We start from the raw sequence: 18,691 nt of genomic DNA, 5'->3' as shown, positions 1-18,691 counted from the left end.
AGCGAATGACAGGACATCCCCACAAGGGGCTGAAAGAGTGCAGAGGCCTCTGGGTGTGAAAGTGAATGGCCTCCAAAATCCACTCAGAGGGGCTGTGAGGACAGGGCCCAGCGCTTAGGGGACCCTAACAAAGGCCAGTTCCCATCTTCTGCTTTCCCGAACGAAAGGATGAGGGACCTGCAGGGGCTGCGGTGGGGGCAGGTGGGCAGGTGGGCATCTCGGGGCGCGTCCGGGGCCCGGGGCAGGGCTCAGACAGCCGTTCTCACCATCCGCCTTCCGCAGATGGTGGATGGTGCACGTGCGTGGCCAACATTTAAACCTTCAACGTCCTAAACTGCAGAGACTAAAACAAGTGGCCACGCCCAGGGGGAGGGGCAGACGGCAGGGACCCTGGGGTTGGGGGAGGGGCTGGAGCGATCGAGGCCGACCAAGGGGAGGAGGGTCACACCGCTCTTCCCAGGTGCCCCCCCCGCGGGGAACGGTAACTCCCGCCTCAGGGGGACATGCTCTCCCTCCACGCATGATCCTAACAAGCCCGGAACAGCAGGTAAGTGGCAGGTCAGGAGGGAGATGTGGGCAGGGGATGTGACAGCCGGCGAGGGGTCAGAACCACTGGACAGCCCAGGGCCGGCCTCCCAGCCCCGGGGCCAACGAGCCGTCTGACCCCTGAGCAGGCCGGGGACCTGTGTGAGCTGAAAGCTTCCCTGCGCACCAGCAGGTTTACTGCCCAAAGCAGGTTCCTCCCGCGGTGCTGGACAAACGCACCTCTTCCACCCCATGACTTGTTCTGCAGCGTGGAGGCCTCCGCCCACCTGCTGGTCCGGCCCGCATCTCCACTGAGCTCTACCCGGGGAGGGGGGGCTCCTACCCGCCCCCCAAGGCCACGGGCAGCCCTGTCAGGTGGCCGGTGATGCTCCCCCAGGGAACGTGCTGGCTTCGGAGTTAAGGGTTGAAGCCGGGCTGTCCTCGTTCTCTCTCTCTTTAATCATTCTGCTGTTTTGACATGCACACCCAAGGTCTAAAATTAGGCCACTGGATCTCACACCTGACTTTCCAAGCTCCCTGTTGGGGGGGTGGGGGTCAGCACTGACCCGGGAAGGTGTCAGATCCGTGTGGGGGAACAGTGCCTTCTCAACACGCTGTTCCAGCCCTGCCTGCTGGAGGGCTGCCCGCCTGTGCACCACGGCCCGCAGGGTTCCAGCGCCCCCCCGCCCCCCGCTCCTGGCCGCTCACCACTTCCACAAATTCAGGCCTGAAGGCGCCTGGCAGGCGGCAGAGTTAGAAAGGCTATGAGGTCCCCACCATCCCCACCGTGTCCTCGGGGCCGAGTGCTGAGACCCTCCGTGCAGGCCACACTCAGACGTGGGCCAGAGAACCAGGGTCAGGGCTCCAACTGCCCCCAGACGGGAAGACCTGGCCAGTGTCCTCCGCCTGTCACCTGGCCACGGGGTCGCCGTCTGCGCTCCGCTGTGGGAAGGCAGGAAGCACCTGCTCTCTTCCCTTCCTTGCCCATGAAGGTCCCTGCGACTCCCCCTGTTTCCTGAGGACCACCCCCACGCCAGAACGCCTTCCCATGCCATCAGGGTTTGTTTCGGAGGGACCCGAATTCTGCACCCGTTAAGCCCACAGTGCTCCCAGGAAGGGCCCTGCCCCTGCTCATGGCATCTGTGTGGCCACCTCCGGGAGGACCACAGTCCTGCCAGCCAAGCAACCCCGGTGCTTTCAACCACACCCCTTCCTCTTCCCTCGCCTGTTTCTCGGGAAGCAGTTTGTGCAGGTATTTGGCCGTCAAGACAGGGAGACAGCACTAGGGGATCGGCTCCCTTCACCTCCACCACCAGCCAAGGTGTGAGATCTGACCTCTGTCCTTTAGCGAGCAGCCTGACGGTCGATGGGGCCGAAACTTACATACTCCCCACCCTGCTCTCGGGCCACCTGCCATGGGCTCAGGGGCACTGATGCGGCACCTGGGCACGGCTAACATGGAGCACCTGTCCCGGCAGGTATGGTGAGGCCAGCAGGGTGGGGGCCTGCCCCAGGCTGGGCCGGCAAGTGCAGCCCTGTCACTGCAAGACGGCATCACTGCCCAGGCAGCCCAGCCACGAGGAATGGCCAGGGCGAGGCCGACAAAGGGCACCAGGTGGCCGGAGAGGAAGGAGGGGTGGCAGCTGCTGGCTGGCTCCAAGCGAGGTTCTGTGCCTGTTTCACAGATGAGAAAACCAAGGCTCAGAAAAGCGAAAAATCCTGCCCAGGTCCCGGCCAGGAGGCAACAGCAGCAGGACAGGCTGGTGTGCTCAGAGGCCCACGCCCCTCCCCGGGCCGCGAGACAGGCAGGGAGGACTCGGGGGCGGGCGGGGGGCACGGCTGCACTGGGCTCCTAGGGCCAAGCAGGCCAAGGACGGGCCCGAGGATGTGCAGCTGCCCCTTCTAGGTGGCTGCCCCTCGTGGGCGCCCCACACACGGCCCTGCCCACAGAAAGTCCATGTACCGTCATAACACTGACACAGGCGGGGCGCACACCAGCCAGGAAGCCGGTGCGGGGCACGCTCGTGCACCCCAGGCTGCAGGGGGCGGGGCCGCAGGGCTGGACCCCCAGCAGGTGTCGTGGGGGCCTCTTCGGCCATCAGGGCCCCAGGTCCTGCCCAATCTGGGCCGGGCCAGGCCGACACATAGGGCTGTGTCTGCACCAGGCAGGCCCTCCGGGGGGTGGGACGGAGGCGGGCATGACACACAGGAGCAGAAGCCGCAGCTGCCAGGCCCAGCTCTTGCTCTTACAGCTGTGTGACCCGGGCAGGTCAAGCCACCTCTCTGGTCCTCAGCTGCTGCTTCTGAAAATCCTGGCGTTGACCCGCCCCCACCCCGGGTCTGCACATCAAATCTGTTGGGGGGTGGTGACAGTAATTCTCACTCCCAGGATGGCCATCACTGAGTGCGCCCCACCCCCAGAGCCCCCAGTCCCAAGGCTGTCCTGCCCCTGTCACTGCAGTGCAATCCCTCAGTCCCCTCCCCTCCCCAGGGCTGGTGGGGAGATACAGAGCAAGGCACCACGCCCAACAGCTGACTGACCCTCGCAGGCGCCCACGCCCAGCCACCTCGCTCATGACCTGCAGGACAAGGGCTGGACTCTTCTCACTGTAATTCACAGAACCCCCTTCCCACCCATTATTCACCTGGAGCCCTGTGGGTGGACAGGTGGGGCGCCAGGCGAACAGGTGCCCGTCATGTGCCAGGAGCAGGCCCCTGTATACACACCTGTGGAAAGTGTATGCTTCCCAGGCTATTTTCCTACCTAAGCCGCGGGATGACCCTGAAGGAGGATAACGCTGTCCAGCCGGGGGCTGAGGGACCCTCACCATCCTCACTGCGGTCCCCTCTGCCCACAAGCACAGCCCCGGAAGGCAGGAGGACCTCGCATCCCTTGTGCGCCGTCTGGTGGCCAGTTGGGGTCAGTCCGATGTTGAGCTGCAGTGGCCCTCACTGTGCTGCAGAGCCACCAGCCCCTGGGCCACCGGGGACCCTCTGCAGCAGGGGCGGCTGGACAGAGCGAAAGGTAGCAGAGGTGTGTACAGGCGGGGCGACCCTCGCTCCCTGCAGGGGCTGGTACCCGAGTACAGGGGCTGCCCTCTGAGGCTGGCCAGAGCCTCAGACGATAGGCACCGGATCCGGAAGTACTGTCGGGGAAGCTATGCAGGCTCCACCCCGCCCTCTCCTGATTCCCTGCTGCATCAGGTGGCCTGGTTCTCCGTCCCTCTTTGCCCAGGACCCCTGTGTTCCGGCCCCCCGACTCTCGTGATCTCCGCCTCCCCGGAGCCCACACTCCAGGCTGACGCCTCTTTGGAGAAACTACAAGAATCTCAGATCTGGCAACACGGCGAGGCCAGGGGCCTTCCCTGAGGTGCTGTGGGCATCCATCGCCAGGGTCTTTGGGCCGGCACTTGACCACCTCGCTTCCTAGCCCTCCTGAGGCTCAGGGTGCCAGGGCAGGGGACCAGGAGGCGGGATCAGAGGAAAGGTGGCACGAACGGGGCTCCCCGGGCCCCAGAGCGGGCAGCGGCCGGACACCACGGGGAGCCCACGGCACTTCCAGGCGCCACGTGGCCCGGCGCCGGCCAGTGACAAGCACACCCATTGCCCCTGCATCTCAGAGCCTCTCCCAGGCCAATTCCTGATTCCTGGAGGCGAGGAAGGGTCGCCAGCTACAACACACTCTCCGAGATGTACCCCTAGGCCACGGAGCATCTCTGGGCTTAAGACTCTGGGACAAGTGAGAGCACCGGGCCTTCAGCTCAGGCAGCAGCTCTGGGAGTTTGCTCTGATGCAAGAGCCCTTCCAGACGCGCCTGCACCCGGGACGTGCCTGCACCCAGGCGGCTCCCACGGCTGCTTCTCCTCTGGGCCAAGTATGCCCGGCGCTTCCACACCCTTTCACACCCACTGCCCCGCCCCCACAGCCTGGCAGAAAAAAAAGAGAAAAGCTGGGCAAAGGCCACTCCTCCAGAACTAAGATGAGGCAGCCGAGGCCCAGGTCAGAGCAAGTCAGCAGTAAAATGAGACAAAAACCCAAGCCTTGGACATTTTCCCCGGAACATCCGCTGGCCTCAGAGGAAGACCAAGGAATGGGGCAAAGCCAACGACACAGCCAGGTGGGCACCGTGCGGCCGGCGAGAGGACCTAGCACCCCTCTACCAAGTGGAGGAACTGCCTGGCCCACGGCACCCCGGGCCACTCTGGGCTCACCTGCGCTCACACTGGGCCTGCCCTTAACTCCAAGGCAGGAGCCCTCGGTCTAAGGTAGGAGGTGAAACATAAACTCGCGAGCAACAGCGACCACAGATCTGCGGGTCAGGGAGGCTGGAAGGGAGCTGGGCCACGTCTGCTCGGGGCCAGGGCACAGGGAAGGCCAGTGAAGACCTGGGAGGGAAACAGGAGGCAGGTTGGTGTGGCAGAGCCCTTCTAGGAGGGAGCAGGCCGTGCAAAGGCACGGGAGCACGAGGAGACCAAGCCTGCTGATGGCAGAGGGCAGACACCAGAGCTCCAGGGAAGGTCACAGCAGACATCCTACGGAGGTGTGGACAGGCCCTCGAGGCTGCGGGGCCTACAGGAAGGTCGAAGCAGGAGGGCTGATCTGTTGGGAACCCCAAGGGGAGGCCAGGTCATCAAACTGCCCCTCGTGCGGGAGGGGCCCGAGAGATGACCCACCAGGAGCCCTCCCGCCGCTGCAGCCACCTTGTCCCACCCAAGCTGCTGCTGCAGAGGCCGGGTCGTGTCCAAGTGAAGCATCGCAGGAGAGGCGCATCCTCTATCCACACGGCCCCCAGCAGGACTCGTGAGAAAACTCAGGCTGCATCCCTGGAGCGTCAGGATCCGGGAAGGAGAGGAAGCCCAGCTCAGGTGGGGTCTCACCGGGGCTCCGGGTGGGAGAGCCTCCCTCCTTACCCCCTCGGCCTCCGCACGGTCCCGGCAGAAGGCAAGCTAACCGCGTTCCAGCCGCCACGTACGCTTTACCGCCACGCTCCTCGGACACCTGAAGTTAGCGCAGCTGCAGCCCGTTGCCCACAGACGACGCTGCTGCCTGGCACGGCTCTCCCTTCAGAGGGATGGGGCCAAGGGGCAGGCAGGGCTGCCTGCGCCAGAGGACACACGCCTACTCCTCGAAAAGCACACCCACGCACACGCCACAGGACATCCTGCGCTCGAGCCGACGTCGCAGCCAGAGGAGCGAGCATGGGTCCTAGTGATAAGGGGCTGACTGTCCCCACTGCAGAGCCAAGGCCAGACACCCGTCAGCACTGCAGGAATCCAGCTCTGAGCACAGCTCAGGCGGACAGGGGAGCTGCTGTTCCACGGCGTCCTGGGCGACATCGGTCGGAACGGATGGCGGCCGGCCAGAGCCCTGTGCTCCCAGAGTCGAGGTCTCAGTGAGGCCCGGCCGGCCAGCTGGCTCTGCTCAGAGGAAAGCCCTCGCTGGGCCACGGGCCCTACCAGGAAGCCCCACTCAGCATCCCTGCAAACGCAGGACGCGCCTCGTCTAGAAACTCGGCACAGAGCCAGTGGGTACGCGGCCGTGCCCTCGGAGCCGAACTTCTGAGCCAGATGGGAGCAAGGGTGTCACACAACCTGTCCACGCCCGGCCCAACTCCCCCGCACTCACACGGGCACACGCGTGTACACCTCGCGCATGCCCCTCGCCGCCGGCTCCAGCACACAACCCGGTTGCAGGCCAGCACTCAGGGCCCTCCCGCAGGGGACCGGCCGGCCTGTCCCCCTCCCCACCTGCACCGCATCCCAGCTCCTCCAGCAGCCCAGCCTCCGGCTCATCCCCTCGCAGCCCCCAAGCCAAGGAGCCGCACAGCCCCTCGCCCTGTCTCCTGGACAAGCTCCAGACGCCAGCTTCCTTGTAACCAACTCCGACGTTTGGATTGCAGGTCTGATGCCCAGTCTTACCTCGCTGCCAGCTCCAGGAAGGCAGGCCGCCCTCTCCCGGGGGCCTGCGCGGGGTCACCCCAGGGGGGGCAGGGTAAGCCGAGTGGCTGCGGTGCTTCAGAGCCCAATGGGCCTCCATTCACAGATGGAAAAACCAAGGCCCAGAGGGGGCGTGAACACAGGGGCTGGGACCCCAGCCTCCGTCCTTCCTTCAGCACCCACACCATCACCTTCCCGGCCCCTGTGGGGGTCCCCGGGGCAGCCGAGCCCACCCCACAGTGGCTGACACCGAGGCAGACACGGAAGCCGCGCAGCAAACGCACACAAGGTTGCGGGGACGCCCCCCCCGCCCCCCCCCCCCCGCCCCCGGCCTCGCCCTGGCCTTGCCCACAGCGCCACCTACCGTCCTGCTGCCCCCGCTCCCTCGAGAGCCCGCGGCCGCCAGGACTCAGCCGGCAGAACGCCCCTGTGCCAGGGCCCCCCAAGGCGCATGGGGAGCGCCCCCCTTTCTGGGGAGGTGCGTCTCCCTGCAGACCAGGTGACCTAGCAGGACGAAAGGCTCTGGGAACGCGGGACACCCAGGGATAAAGCGGGTCAGCCATACCGCTCACACTTCGTCCTAGAAGGCGGGGTGCGGGGCGATCCCTGGCCCTGTGTTTGCGGGGTGAGAGCACGAGCGGAAGGTGGAGAGGAGCGGCTGGTGGGGCCGCGCTGAGCAGGGGGACGGGGGCGGGGCGTGGGCAACCGCGAGCAAGGAGGGCAGGCTGGTCCAGGCCCTGGCACAGGGTGGGCTTCTCCTGCAGGTGGGGGAGGGAGCATGTCGGGGAAGTGTGGGCCAGGGCCAAAGAGCGAGCTCTCTGCGGGGTCTGGACGTGCCCAGGCGCGGCCGAGCACTGGACACAAGGTCCTGGCACTGAGGAGATTCTGCGCCAGACAGCGACACAGGTGACAAAGGAAACGCCCCAGCTGGTCCCTCTGCAGCACTTATTCTTCCCAACATTAACCCATCCGTGCATCTCGTGGGCTCATCCCCCCGCCCCCGCGGGCCACTCAGCACCCCAACAGCGGGCTCCCCGAGAGCACTTGTGGGGTGAGTGAGTGAAGAAGAGGGGGTCATGGCAGAGACGGGGTCAGGGACACCCCACGAGAGAGGGCAGGAGGCCCCCTGCGGGCACAGCAACAGGGGTGCTGGCGCCAGGTGGGCAGGCAGGGCAGCGCGTCCAGAGATGCCCCAAGAGCTGCGGTCCAGCCCCGGGCAGCCACTCCCCAAACCTGGCTCCACCTGGAGGCCCTGGGGCAGGTCTGAGCTCCCCACAGCCCTCGCCTCCAGCCCCCTTCTGCACCAATTTCCACGGGAGGGTCTTCCCCACACGTCCGAACAATGCTGACATCAGCCGGGTGTGCTACAATTCAGCTCAATTCCAACACTCTCTACCTGTCGCAGGTCTCTGGAAACCAGCTCACTCACTAGATGACAGGTGTGTTACGTAGGAAGCTAAAGCATACAGACCCAGGGCCAGGTGAGAGGCCGCGCGGCTGCGGCGGGAGGGGGCCTGAGGGGACGGAGGAGCTCTGGGGAGCGGGGGACCGGAGCTCGCTTTGTGGGGAAACATCTTCAGGCCTCCTGGGGAGCTTTGGTCCCTCCTGCCTGAGTGGCCCTGACCTGACACAGGCCCCAGCCATAGCTGGGGTGGCCCGCGCTTCGCCCGCCCCACGGTGATTCTGCTCTCCCCCCACCCTCCCCGCGTCCCACCCAGTGCACCTTCCCCTCCCGCAGCACCAGACAATGAAGGGTAAAGGGTGTGACAGCTGAAAATCAGGCTTAAATGATGTCCACGTCCTGACCTCAGAACTGGTGGAGGTTGCCTGCCCAGCAAAGAGGGGGCTTAGCTTGCGTTCAGGGTCTTGAGATGGGAGTTGTCCTGGGTCGGCGGGGCCCTGACTGCTGTCCCCCCCCGCCCCGTTTCCTTATAGGAGGGAGGCAGGTGGGGGGAAGATGCTGGCCTTGAGGACTGGAGCCGGCTCTCCTGGAGGGGACCCTCCCCTGGAGCTGGGGGACGGACAGCCCTGCCCGCACCTGGATCTTGACCAGTACTGGTTTCAGGTTTCTGGCCCCCAGAGCCAGGGGAAAATATATTCCTGCTGTTCTAAAGTCCCCAGTCTGTGGTCATTTGTTACAGCGGCACAGGAAACCAGCGGGGCGTATGAAAAAGGCCGTGTGTCCATCCTGGACAGGAGACCAGTCAGTCTGTCGGGAGGGACGGCGTGTTGACTGCAGCCTCTTTGAGATGAGCACCCTGCCCCCACCCCACTCTCCCCAGATGAAGAAAAGACCTAACTCGTCAACCAGATGCAAACAGGTCCGTTCTGCCCCGGGGACCGAGCGGCCACCCGAGAGGAAGACAGCTCGGAACGGCGTGTGCTGACGCCGAGCCCAGCTCGTTCAGCAGGCCGCCCTCGAGGTGAGCACAGGACGTCCACGCTCTGCATCGGCAGACGCCTCGGGGGGGCGGCCCGGGGAGCACGTCTACCGCCCCTTCCAGCCCACCAGAGGTGCTGGACAGCAGCCCAGAAACCCCAAGGGCTTCTTCCCCCACATCCTGACAGGGGAGGGATGTCTCCGAGAAGGGCTGGCAGGAGGGACTGCTCAGAGCCCACTCCCCTCTACCTCCCACCCGGCCAGCCACCCAGGCCCCCAGCCTCCTCGCGGCCCCGCACCCACAGAAGACCTGGGCGCAGACCTGCCTCCCGTTTCACTTGCTGTCAGCTCCTTCCTGCCCCCAGCACCCCTCAGCCCGAGGGCTGCAGATGACCCTGCAGGAAGCCTCGATTAGGAAAAGTGATGATGTTTATGGAGCACACCTGCTGCGGGGGGCTCCTAAGAAGGCGGCTGCCCTGTGTGTGTGGCAGGAGGGGAGCAAAGCCCCGCAGGGACCTGCTGTCTGCTGAGGCCAAGATGTCGTGGGACCCCGCGGTGAGGGACTTCCCCGGTCCATGTCCTCCCTGGGTGCCGACCTCGATGGGGAAGCAGGACAATCTCCCATGCTGGCCAGAGACAGACGAGCAGAGGGAAGAGCCACCCGTCCGTCCATCCATCCCTCTGCACAGCCTGTCCTGGGGCACTTACCACGTTCCAGAAAAGCGGATTGAAAGCGATGGTGAGGACTGCAGCCACAAAGTGGGGTTCTGAGGGGTCCACGTAGCCCAGCAGCCGGGTCATAACGCAGAGGTCTGCCTGCAGGGACAGAGCCAGCGTCAGCGGGAGACCTGCCTGCCCTGCCCCGCCCCACGTGGACACGGGAGCGAGTGACAAGCCCCAGAACTTGGAAACAAAGTTACCCTCCAGGAACAGGTCAGGAGGCTTGGGCACGTCCAAGTCCAGCAAAGGTTACTACAATGTAATCTCATAAAATGGAAGATAAAAGCCGAAACCCAACCGGCCGTGTCGTGCCTGTTGGAGAGCGGCCGAGCCAGCGGCGGAAGCACAGAGAGGAAACCAGCAGCTCTGAGGATGAGTGTCCAGCACGCTGGCGGGGCAGTGACCCCGCCGGGACCCGTGTCTGCATCACCAGGGTGACCAGGACACAACAGAGGTGTTCAGAGGCCCCAGAGACAACCCGAGGGGCCGACATCCGTGTGAAGATGCTCAGTCTCCGAGACCCAGGAAAATGCAGATGAACTCTTCCCAGCCCCTGGGCCGGCGCTCCTGAGTATGGGGGTTCCAAACCCTGGCATCTGCCCCGAGAGCTCACACACAGTGCACAGCTGTTCCTATCGGCAGCCCCTGGACCAGCGCTCCTGGGTATGGGGGCTCCCAACCCCGGCACCTGCCCCGAGAGCTCACACACAGTGCACAGCTGTTCCTATCGGCAAGCATGGAACAGGTGTGCACGCCGGGGGCTCGGGTAAACCAGATGCGCTGTCCCCAAAGCAGCTAAACCAGGGAACTGAAACAGACCAGGTCTGTGTCAAACTGCCATGTTCTCAAACACATGTCAAATGGACAAGGACGCTGCAGAAGCCCAGAGCACCCTGTACCCACCACACAGCGCTGAGTGCCCCTCCCGTATGTGCAGAGGGCCAGCTTTGAGCCCCAGATTCATTGCCCCCTGTGACCGGGGCGGGTCTCCCCACCTCCATGCTGTCGACCCTCTGGCCAGTCACTCTTTGTGGCCCCCACCCACTCCATGCCGGCCGTCCTCCCCAGCTGTGACAAGAGAAAATGGCTCCAGACGTGGCCCAGATGTCCCCGGGGACAGAATTAAGACCCTGCCTCTAGGGACAAGAGGAGGAAACAGCTGGATGCCTCTAATGCTGAGTTCTCCCTTTAAAAACCGTGACACACTGCTGACTTCTGCGTGGTCAGTGTTCACTGAGTCCCTGCATTACTCTTTGTATTTTTCTTTTTCTTTTTAGAAATTCATGGCAGCTCTCCACATGCAATTCAGAATAACAATAAGTCTCAACTGGAAGGTAAGTCACAAGCCTTGGCTTGGGGTGGGGGGGTGTGGAATCCACTCCAGGCGGGCCAGCCGTGCCCAGGGTGCAGAGCTGGGGGGCAGCCGGGTACATAAACCACGCCTCCTGCCAACGGCCCCCAGCCCCGGCCTGGCAACTGAATCACCACATCCAGCTTAGGGCCGCCCACAAAACATGCTTCTCACCAGTTACGGACTCTTATGACAGCAACAACTCCCACGGGAGTTGATATGGCATTTCTGCAGACAAGGGTGTCATTGTCAGCCAGACTCCCATTTTCTCTTTTTCTTTTTTTTTTTTTTTGCGGCAGGCGGGCCTCTCACTGTTGTGGCCTCTCCCGCTGCGGAGCACAGGCTCCGGACGCGCAGGCTCAGCGGTCATGGTTCACGGGCCCAGCTGCTCAGCGGCATGTGGGATCCTCCCGGACCGGGGCACGAACCCGCGTCCCCTGCATCGGCAGCATCGGCAGGCGGGCTCTCAACCGCTGCGCCACCAGGGAAGCCCCAAGCTCCAGATATTTTTAAGAATTCCACTGCTCGTCATTCAGCAAACACTGAGCATCCCCGGGAGGCTCCACTCTGGGGGTCTGAGAGCTAAGCCCCTGCAACGAGACCAATGCGCACCTATGTAAGTTCTCACACCTCACCTTGGGCCACCACCCAGCAAGACGAGCGCCGCTGTCGTGCCAGCTCAGAGAGAATCAAGCCAGAGGCTCCCAGGGGGCCAGGCCAGGCCAGCGCTTCCAGATTCCAGATTCCAGATTCCGGGTTCAGGCACTGGAGTGAGGATAAGTCCCGAACACCCGCAAGGAGGCCGGGCAAGTGAGCGGGAGAGAGACTGCTTCTTCGCCTTTAGGAGAGCAGAGGCGGAGGGGAAACTGAGGCAGAGCGGTTAAGCAGTGACGCTGGCTGAGGTGGCCAGCAGCAGACATCTGGCCCGGGCTCCCTGTTAGGGCTGAACTGGTCAAAACTGGAACCTTGGCCCCCGCCCAGGTCCCAGGGCCCTCGGTCAACCTCTCATCCAGGAAGTATCCGGTCACCTTGAGGGGGGATTTGCGTTGCCCAGAGAAGGGCCCACCGAGCAGGAAAGAATGACGGACAAGTCAGGTGGCAGCAGAGGGCCCCCTCCTGGCTTCCCGCTCCAGAGGCCTGCAGGTCCCGTCCTGGTTGCTGTCACCCCCAAAACCCACTGGAAAGGGTGCCCTCCCGGGTCAGGCAGGAGCAGAGCAGGAGGGTCCCAGACCCCCGTCCCGTCACCCTGTACCCCTGTGGGCCACCTCGACTAAGGGGAGGGGCCCACCGGGGCCCACCCACCCTCTGCCCAACCTGATTAAAGCAGCGGAAGTCCTGGCCTTCTGCTCCCGGTAACCCTAACCATGGAGCCCCCCTCTGGCTCCAAGTCCTGGTGCTGGAACAGAGAGGAGATGGGCTACCTACCGCTGCCCGGGCAGTGCTCCCGTGAGGGGCTCAGCGGCTAGAGCCCGTGCCACTCACCGTGCGAGGGTCAACAGCACCCAGGGTCACATTGTGACATCCAAACAAACAGCAGGGGCCCAGGGAATCAAAGTCACGTCGACCGCAGCTGGGACCCACGTACCGCTCACTGCCGGGGGAAGGGGACGGGGTGGGGGCAGCGGGGCGGGCCTCTAGCTGGACCCTCCGTCTCCGGGCCTTCTTGGTGATTCAGGAGACGTCTACCGGGAAACTTCTGCTGCAAGCCCCGAGCCTGGCGCATCCAAGAAGGAGCGGCCACAAAGAAGCTTTATACTAAGGCGGCCACGACCTCATGGCGGGGGCACCAGGCGCAGAAGAAGGTCTCTGGGCAGCGGATAATCCAGGCTGGGCTGGGGGCTCCCCCTCACCCTCCGGGACGGACCACAGGAAGCTCCATGACCCATCTCCGCCCAGGGGGATGAGAGGGGAAAACAGGTGCCAAGATACAAGGGGCAGAGGGTGCTCCCTGTGCGCCTGATGCCAGCGCTACAGACAGATGCTCTCTGGAGGGGCCCTCGGGGAATGCTCCCTTCTTAAGGAAGAGCCAGCGAGGGGTGCAGCCCACATGCTGGGATGGGGGCCGAGACAGCACTGGAGACCACCTGAAGGCTCTGCTTTCCTACGATACAGACAGCAGCCAGTGGCTGCCCCAGAGTTCCGAATCCATGACTCCTTCCAGGAAGCTGTTTATTCACACCCTTCCTCCAATGAGCCTGTCCTGGGCCATGTGCCGCGAGGCTCTGAGGGCCCGTGGGGTCCCGCGTCCATGGGGCAAGGTGGGCCCTTCCTGGGAGTGGGTCTGGGGCCTCCTCTCCTCTGCGGGGGGCCGTAAGCCGCAGACCTCTCTCTACATTTGCCCTCAGGGGCCCCGGACAGGCCCTGCTACGCTGGTGCCTAAGGCTATTTACTAAGGAACCGTTCTGTGTCCAAGGCAGTGGTGACAGGAAGCCAGCTGACCGAGCCCTGGGCCAGGGCTTTGCAGAGGCAACAGAGCCTGTCCTGAGACAGGGCCCGATGCCCTGTGGGAACCTGGGTAAACTTTGACGGGGGGTGGCCCCTCCTTCCTGGGACCGTCAGGAGGATTAAGTGAGATGATACAGGAAGCTCACTTATTATTCTGTGACTGAGTCTGCCCACAACCCTGTGAGACATGCCCAATTTTCAGACTAAAAAACTGAGGCTAACACATGAAGCCAAAACAGGTAGGCAGAAAATCGGTGAGGACAAGGTGGGCCAGAGCACCAGCCCCCATAACAGCAGAAGGCTCATCCCTCTCAAGTGCACATGAAAGAAAAAGAAAGAAAAAGTATGTATGTTCTTGAACCATAACAGAATCAAACTAGAAATCAATACCAGAAAGATCCTTGTTAAAGACCACCAGTAGGGGGCTTCCCTGGTGGCGCAGTGCTTAAGAATCCACCTGCCAATGCAGGAAACACGGGTTCGAGCCCTGGTCCAGGAAGATCCCACATGCCACGGAGCAACTAAGCCCTTGCGCCACAACTACCGAGCCTGCGCTCTAGAGCCCGTGAGCCGCAACTACTGAGCCTGCGAGCCACAACTACTGAAGCCCGCGCACCTAGAGCCCGTGCTCCGCAACAAGAGAAGGCACTGCCATGAGAAGCCCGCGCACCGCAACAAAGAGTACCCCCCACCGCTCGCCGCAACTAGAGAAAGCCCACGCGCAGCAACGAAGACCCAATGCAGCCAAAATAAATAAATAAATACAATACAATAAAAATTAAAATAAAATAAAGAACACAAATAGGGACTTCCCTGGTGGTCCAGTCGTAAAGAATCCGCCTTCCAATGCAGGGGATGCAGGTTTGATCCCTGGCCAGGGAGCTAAGATCCCACATGCTGCAGGGCACCTAAAGCCCACGCAACAATTACTGAGTTTGTGTGCCTCAACTAGAGAATCCGCGTGCCGCAAACGACAGAGCCCACGCACTCTGGAGCCCACACACCACTATTAGAGAGAGAAGCCCATGTGCCACAAGAAAAGATCCCACATACCTCAACGAAGATCCCGCGTGCCACAACTAAGACCCAACGTAGCCAAAACACATAAATAAATATTTGTTTTAAAAAAGAAAAAAAAAAAAAAAAAAAAAAAAGAAAAGAAGGGCTTCCCTGGTGGCGCAGTGGTTGAGAGTCCGCCTGCCAATGCAGGGGACGCGGGTTCGTGCCCCGGTCCGGGAAGATCCCACATGCCGCGGAGCGGCTGGGCCCGTGAGCCATGGCCGCTGGGCCTGCGCGTCCGGAGCCTGTGCCCCGCGGCGGGAGAGGCCACAGCATTGAGAGGCCCGCGTAACGCAAAAAAAAAAAAAAAAAAAAGAAAAGAACATCCATACTGACAGACGGATGAGTAAAGCCCCACGATCACCTCAACAGAGGAGAAGAAACCGAGGTTCTGCCCGCTTACGTGACTTGCCCAAGGTCTGGACTCTGACTCAAAAACACTGAAGACAAAAATTACGTCCTTGAGAACTTCACACAGTAAGTCGTCCAGAGAAACGGCCTGCTGTTTATTCTAACTAATGTGATAACGCCATAAGAGTTTGGAAAACAACTCAGTGCAGCAGGCAAACATCTCGCCCCGGAAGGCAGCTCCTACCTGCCCCTGGGATTTGCCTCCCAAATGGGCACAGATGAGTCACAAACAGGGACCGTGCAGGCCAAGGGGCCTGTCGCCCAGCATGGTCTCGACGCTGCCTGAACACAGCGGCCTTGCCTTCTGAAGAGCACCCACCCTCAGGTGGCCTGCACTTTACAGCTGACAAAGGTCCCATTTTACAGAGCAGGTAACTGAAGGGCCCCTCATGACACCTACACCACCCATCGCTCACAAGGGCTAGAGAACCATCTGGAAATGGGCATGAAAGGGGCCCCCCGACTGTGCCCTGGCAGCCTGTGCTCCCAAAGAAGCCGGCACCCCGAGGCCCCACTGGAGCCCTTCGGTCCGGCTCCATCGCCCACCGGCCAGCGAGCTTCACTCAGCTGCCCAGCTGAGGAGCCTGGCTGGGTCCAGGGCAGGGAGAGCCTCAGTCGACGAGGCTGCAGCGGGGACGCGCCTCAGCCCAAGGGGGTACTTTCTAAGCTCAAAACAAAGCCCAGATTCTGCACCAGCTGGGGCAGGCCCAGGAGCTAGTGGTCAAGGGCACCGTGCCCATGGTTGCACGTCAGCACACGTGCGGCTGCTGAGGACGTGCGGTGCCACGTGATGAAATGACGTATTTTACGTATCGGGTCAAATATATTGTCAAAAGTGATTCACCGATTCCTTACTTTTTCAACTGTGGCTACTAGAGGAGTTTCGATTCTCAGCGTGACATATTACCGCCAAGGGACGGCGCGGGGCCAACCCACTGCCACCATGCAGCTGAGACGCCCGGCTGCAGAGAAACCATCCCGAGGATGACATCTCTCAAAACCAGAGGTTTTCACAGGAGGGAGGAGGGCTGCCAAGTAGGACAAATACGTAACGTTCAGCGTTGTTGGCAACAGGAGGCTTAACTGCACCAATAAGGGCTGCAGTGGAAAAAGCGGAATGTTAGCCAACGAGGGTCACCCTGACCTGTCCCCTGAAAGGCTCCCAGATCGCTCCAACCGCACAGCCCCACAGGGGAGGGAAGAAGGGCAGAAAAGACCTTCCCCCCAACACCCAGGAAATCTCCCCCTCCCCCGCTGCTGGGTCTAGAACACAAGCCTTGCCTAGACCTCAGGGCAGGACCCTAACCCTGCAGCGGGGCCCACTGCCCCCTTGATTTCCACCAGAAGCCCCGAAGGCTTCCCCACCTCCAGTTAATGGTGCCCCATCCTTCCCCCGTAGGTCTCACCCATGAAACATCCACCCCAAGCCAGGCAATGCCGAGGGTCCCCTTTGGCTAGGCTTCTCTTTGTTCTTGAACAAATACTCCTCCTCAAGGCCTTGGTCTGCCAGCCCCCCACCAGAGCACCTGGGCCCCCACCCCGCAGGGCGTATCACTCAGGGCTCAGATCAGAGGTCACCTCCTCAGATGGGGACCGGCTATCTCAGGATCTCAACCCACCTCCCCACAAGCCAGTTTCTAAACATTGACCAGTTTTATCTCCGGCAGAGAATTTTCAGTTTCCAGCCTCAGTGGAGTGAATGGTCAGTGAGAGCCGACAAAGAATGCCGCCTGCCATTCCGGTAAACAAGGGAAGTCGCCCCCCATCAAGCCATCGGCTGCTGCTGCCGCCAACCCCACAGTGCACCCTGAGGGGGGATTCAGGATGGAGAAAAACAGGAGACAGGCCCCAGGCAGTTAAGATGCAGATCTGAGGAATAATTTCAAGGAGCCCAGACTCTTGCACCTTCCCACAAATAGAAAAGTGCTAAAATCATGTACAAGATGTCTGCTTTTTTGTGTTTAGCAGTAATCTTTTGATGTTCGATGTGGGTTTTTTTCCAGCAAAAACTCCTATATATCCTGGCTCCCCCTCAGAGCTACTGAGAGGCTCTTTCCTGGGCTAGAGTCCTCAGTAAGGCCCCCAATAGAACACAACTCGCAACCATTAGGTTGTGCGTTTTTCTTCAGTGGACACCTGCTCTCGATCGGTACCGGCTGTACCAATGAATGGACCACAAAAGGCGGCCTCGGGCAGGGACCTCTTGGGAGCTCCACGGGGAGTGGCTGACGCCAAAAAGGTTAATGTCTTGTCTCAGAGGAGACTCTAAGGGCCGGGGCCAGGGGCCCGGCTGGTCTTCAGAACCAGGTCCCGCCTGGCCCATCCCGGCCCGGCCCGTGCGGGGCTCCGCAGGCCGCGAACTCCCCGCCAGTCCACCCGGGAGGAGCCCTGTCCTCCGGTCTCAGCTCGGGGCGCCTCCTCCCCGGAGCCTAGCGATCCCGTAGGTGCACACGGGTACGCACTCCCACGCGCGGTTACGGGTGCGTACACGCGCACTCGCACTCACACACACGTACCCGCGGCCCCGCCCCGCGCCCGTTGCCTGGTAACGGCGGCACCGCCCGCGGGCGTAGGCGGTGGCACCGCCCGCCGCGGACCCAGCAGACCTAGCGACCCCCCCCTCCTGGCCCGGCTGCCGGTGCGGTCGGTACCTTCCTGAAGTCCAAGTTGCCGAGGCCCCCGCAGCAGTCGGGCGCCGCCACCGAGCTGCGCATGGGCCCCGCCCGGCCCGGCCCCATCGGCCGCGGGCCGCCTTGCAGGGACCAAGTGCGGGCCTCGCGGCAGCCCCCAACCACCAGCACCGGCCCCATCGCGCCCGGGAAGCGCCGCCGGACGCGGCGCTTTCCCGGTGACCGCGCTTCCCCGGCCTTCTGGGAAATGTAGTCCCCGTCCCCGCGCAGCGCCGCGCTCCCGGGCTCGCACCGGCCTCTCGCGGAGCCGAGAACTACAAGTCCCAGGGCCGCCCGTTGCGGCGCCTGCCAGTCCCGAGTAGGCCACGCGGCTGCTGGGACCCCGCCCGCCGGCCCCCGGCCCCCGGACCCCGGCTCCCCACTCGGTCCGCCAACTGACCTGGTGTCCCTGTCCTTGGCCGGCTGCGGCGGGTCGTAGGTTTAAGTAGCGCGCTGCGCAGCCCCGCGGACCTGGACTTTGGCCGGCTCGGCCCCCCGCCCCTCCTAAGGCTGCCTGTGGCGGGGGGCGGGCACACCCCGCAGCTCCCGCCCCCCCACCCGGTTGCGACCCCTCCTCCACTGGCCCTCGAGCACTCACCGGGGCTGCCCTCACTGTCCCCTGGGAGATGAGAGCCGAGCAGCACAATAAAGGGTTATAGCTTGATGCGGGCTGGGATGGCAAAACGGGGGACACTGCCCTGGAACGCTCAGGGAAGGGCCCGAGGGAAGCCTGTGCGCAGGAGAAGGTGGCAGACATGCAAATTGCGGGGGTGGGAAGAGGGACCACCTGTGCAGGTGCCTGGAGACCAGAGGAGTCCTCAGTAATCCGGAAAAGGCTGGCGTAGTGGTGGAGGGGGGACAACGGGAGGGAAGGGGTTTAGAAAATTAGGTGGGATTTTAGCTGGTTGGGTCCCAAGAGAGCCCCTTTGGTAGCTAGGTGTCACATACCTGGGAGCCCTGGCAGTCCCTCTGCTTCCTGATTCCGGCCCACTTCTCTCCCCCTTGGCCCTCAGCACCTACCAGCCCAGAGCATTTGTGAGCTGCCACCGTGTGCCCACCCCTGTGCTGACCACAGCATCCCTAGGATGGGGCAGGCCCACCAAGAGACAGGAAGGATGCTGGCACCTAGCTAGCTAGGTGCACTAGCTCTGTGGTTGCAGGCAACTTTCGTTTTCTCAAAAGTAAAAGGGAAATA

At 62.7% G+C, this 18,691-nt stretch overlaps 1 protein-coding gene across 3 annotated transcripts in view; it reads right to left on the bottom strand.

Annotated features, from left to right (window-relative positions):
* The window catches only part of PEMT (phosphatidylethanolamine N-methyltransferase), a 47,410-nt gene extending 28,943 nt beyond the window's left edge, over positions 1–18,467 (bottom strand). Inside the window, exons 1-2 of one of the 3 annotated variants that reach the window (XM_065897300.1) lie at positions 18,445–18,467; positions 9,550–9,657 (exon numbers count right to left, since the gene is read on the bottom strand). In XM_065897300.1, coding sequence (XP_065753372.1) covers positions 9,550–9,642 — 93 coding nt within the window. In that variant the 5' untranslated portion in view covers positions 9,643–9,657; positions 18,445–18,467. Of the gene's footprint in view, positions 1–9,549; positions 9,658–17,478; positions 17,530–17,896; positions 17,901–18,444 lie in introns of those variants that run through there. The other 2 variants (XM_065897299.1, XM_065897301.1) reach the window with 2 other exon arrangements.
* Positions 18,468–18,691: the final 224 nt, after the last annotated feature.

Source organism: Phocoena phocoena, chromosome 19 (genome assembly GCF_963924675.1).
Source record: "Phocoena phocoena chromosome 19, mPhoPho1.1, whole genome shotgun sequence".
Lineage (NCBI taxonomy): Eukaryota > Metazoa > Chordata > Mammalia > Artiodactyla > Phocoenidae > Phocoena > Phocoena phocoena.
The sequence above is the reverse complement of the archived record's forward strand: the minus strand, read 5'-3'. Positions and strand labels throughout refer to the sequence as shown.